A 3,705-nucleotide genomic window follows, 5' to 3' on the forward strand; every position below is an offset into this window, starting at 1 on the left:
GATTATAATTTTGTTGCACATCTTTCATAGAAATGGTGCTAGGTTAAAACAAGGTTTATGCTGTGTTTTCTTCCAACACAGATTTCAACACATCCCATGCTGAAGGGGAATTGGAAGACTTCCTGCACAATTTGACTGATGGGAATTAATTATAGAAATATAATGATATTCAAAAATAATCATATTAGAAAGCACAAACGTAGTGAGACTGTACAAATAAGAGACAGCCTCTATCAAGTAATTGTATGTTTGCTCTTTAAGAATATCTCCAAGTTTCTAAACATCTTACAGAGGGAGCACTCGGAGTATTTCCATCTAATACCAAACATGCTCAGTCCAGAACTAGGTCATTGAACAATAGACTGCACAGCAATCAGCACTCGACTGCTGCATAATGCATTAAGTATAACATGCAGAAACCATTCCCGGAGCTGCAAGCTGCTACTTCATGTCTGTAAATTCAAGCTGACATGACATTTAATATTGTTTCGTAGTAATGAACAACAAGGTTTCATTCATTCATAAGCACAACACAAAGCTATAACACAAAGTCTGGAGAGTATCAAGGAGGCGAGAAGGCGACACGGGCTGTTTCCGTAGATGATAACACCCTATTAATGATGGCCAGTGAGCCCTCTGCCTCCGATCTGGAGAGCTGCGACGGGGAGTTCATTGTGGCATTTCAGACTCCCGCTTCTAGAGAACCAGTTAAGGGTTTCCCTCCTATAGTGGCAGGAGTAGTTCATTTTCTTGACTCAATGGCTGGCTAGGAGTAATGTCCTCCTTTGCCAGCCCCAGGAACTTATGGTTGAAACTCCTAGGCAAAATAGTAGTGTCAATGCATGCTATCATCTAGTTTGCCTGCTTTGAAATATTTGTTTCTGAAATCCTGATTTGTATTTTCCCAGGGATACCAGTGCCACATATGAAATCTAAATGGGAACATGCCTCTCCCATTAAATAGCAGTACGTCTGTTTTAAAGGGAACTGCTCTCACAAGTTTGGCACTTTTGTCTGAAACTTCTAGATTGCATTCCTTTTAGATTCCTGGAGCCAACACAACAGCAAGAAGATGCGCAGTACAGCGCTGGCAGGTTTCCAGGCCCAGGTTTCCTTCCCTTCCAGGTACTGTGGTTTAGAACTGGTCAGCACTGTCAGGGCCAGCACCCGGCTTCCACGGAATCTTCCTGAAAGATGTTCCAAGCCCACGGTGAACAGAAATGATGTTTGCACATCTAAGTTTTGCCCACTAAGCAAGACAGAAACTGGAAGGAAACGTCGCTATTTGGGAAGCTGGAATAAGACTCTGATTGTTCTTTCCTCTAGGAAAGATCGCGCTTTGAGAACTTGGGGCCCCAGCTAACAGGCAAGTCCAGTGAAGATGGGAAGCTGGGCCCAGGTGTCATCGATCTCACTCGGCCAGAAGACGCAGAGGGTGAGTGGCTTTTCCTGCAGCTCTTTCCGGCTGCCCGGGGTGTTTCTGGAGCTGTGTCTGAGCTATAGGATCTTCATGGCCTTTCTTAGAAGTACCAGCTCGGTTTTCCTGGCAAAGCAGAGCAAATGTTAGTCTTTATCGTATGTTATAATCGAGGATTTTGAGATGTAGCTAGATCCTATATTACTGGACCCTCAGCAATCCACATACTTCAAGGTGCCATTCTACTTTTAAATTAAAAGGACCCTCTGCCTTCCAATGAACAACAAAATTGTTTCAATCACTTCACTGCATTCTTGTTAAAAAAGAAAAAAAGGACAAACCTATAAAGGAGGATTTTTTTAACACCCCAAATCAAGTGATCCCCAGGTGCAATCAAACAATTTTGGGAACTAAATGGTGGTTTGAGCAGATTTGGCATAAAATTAATAATGACTTGGGTAAGGCCCAGCCTGGGTGTGGGTGCTAACCATGAATCAAGTCTTTGGAAGGCTGGAAGGAGAGACTAGCTTCACTCTCACTGGGTTTGCCCGCAGCACTATCAATGCCTGTCCACTCCTCTGCACTTTCTGTTTGTTTGTTTTAAATGCACAGCAGCAAATCAGCAGAAATTGCTCCCCAGAGGCAGGGTACGATTTATGAGTTAGGCCAGCACTTCAGTAGTGCTGTTGCCTGGTTATTTACTGTGTCATCACAGAGCAGGGGCTGGTTTTCCCGTTGTTCCTTTTGCAGATTCCCTCCCTCCACCCCCAACAGTCAGGGAAGATTAATCTGTTCTCTTTAGAGTAACACAATACTCCACCTATCTTGGGTCTCAGCTAAAGTCCTTCTTTAGCTTCAGGGATGGAATCCTTTCTGTTATCCCTTTTACTGGCAGTATTTGTCCCCTGAAAACGCATGAAGACATTTCATAGCAGCATCTGAACTGGGTGGGCATAGCTTCCGGTGATATTTGGCCATCCCAGGCCGTTCAGAGCCCCCGGCACAAGCACTAAGGATGGGTAGTGTCAGATGTTAGGAGGCACCTCAGAGGGTTTCCAGAAGACAGACTTTTCATACCAGTAGGAGAGACTAATGTTTAGTGATAATCCTTGGGACAAGGTATTAAAATAAACTCTGGTGTGTGTGTGTCAGGGGTGGGGGGGTGCAAACATTTATTAAGCACTTATATGCCACAGAATGTGCTACATTTTTCACATACATTCTATGTTTTTTTATTTACACCTCATACAACTCTGTAAAGAAAGTATTATTATTTTTCCCATTTTATAGATGAGAAATTAAGGCTGAGAGTAATTAAGTAACTTGCCACAGGTCACACAGCTAGTAAGTGCAGAGCTGCGAATTGATACCAGGCAACCTTGGCCCTGGTACCCCAGCTCTTAAATACTGTGCTATACTGCACGCCCCCTATGTACATAGATATATAGTTGATGCCTTCATTTTTTGAACAAACCTCTTGTGACCTTCTTCAGAATGGCCCATTTCCTCTTCCCTAAATATAGCAAGTCATGCCCTACACCAGCTCTCCTGTTACTCTGTCACACGTAGCAGCAGTGCCTGCTGAGTGTAATGGTAGAAGGGCTGTTGTGGCCCAGGAGCTTAAGGAGCATGTGCAAAGCTCCCTTCAGAAGTTTGCCCAGCATTGCCATTGAGACCTCATGTGCTTTTGGGGGACTGTGAGTTCATGAATGGAGTCAAGTTACATGCTCTGATTTGGACAGAAGCCAATGCCTTTGTGAGGACTGCTGGGATGGGTAGTTGCCTTCTGCTGACTTCAGAGTATTTCCTGGAGTCTGCTCAAGTGTGAGATGATTGCAAAGCCTGCTGGAGTTACAGTTCATATTAGAGTCAGAGTAGATAGCAGGTACACAGAATACTTGCTCCATGTTGCTCTTTTCCCTTAGCAGAAAGAGTAAGAGGGGACTGAAGTGAAAGGAGAGCTAAAACATTTATAAACTCCTTGTGTCAGCTTGTACTCTTAAAAGCAAGCAAACAACTGTTGGGTGCTACTGTGTACCAGTCCCTGAACTAGATAGACTAGACACTGGATAACCAAAGGAAACAAAACAGACATGTTCCTGACCTCCTGGGGTTTAAAGTCTAGTGAAGGAAGACAGAAGAATAAAAGGAAAATGCACACATACATACAGACAGACATAATTATCATTGAGAAAAGTACTAAAAAGCTGAAGACTTCTTTGTGCCCCACAGAGATCCAGAGTGAAAGCTCCGAGGAGAGCTCAATGACAGGTGCGTTTGGTGGCTGC

At 43.8% G+C, this 3,705-nt stretch overlaps 1 protein-coding gene across 20 annotated transcripts in view; it reads left to right on the forward strand.

The window, feature by feature from the left end:
• LOC102766902 (transcription factor SOX-6) overlaps nt 1-3,705 on the forward strand; it is a 140,076-nt gene that overhangs the window by 98,720 nt on the left and 37,651 nt on the right. For all 20 annotated transcript variants that reach the window (XR_001513205.1, XM_015561408.1, XM_015561407.1 and 17 more), the window contains one exon: nt 1,327-1,435. Coding sequence is in view for 19 of the 20 variants with exons in the window: in XM_015561408.1 (XP_015416894.1) it covers nt 1,327-1,435 (109 nt within the window). In the remaining variant the exon portion in view is untranslated. The remainder of the gene's footprint in view (nt 1-1,326; nt 1,436-3,705) is intronic.

This window comes from Myotis davidii, unplaced genomic scaffold, assembly GCF_000327345.1.
Source record: "Myotis davidii unplaced genomic scaffold, ASM32734v1 scaffold876, whole genome shotgun sequence".
NCBI classification, from domain to species: Eukaryota; Metazoa; Chordata; class Mammalia; order Chiroptera; family Vespertilionidae; genus Myotis; species Myotis davidii.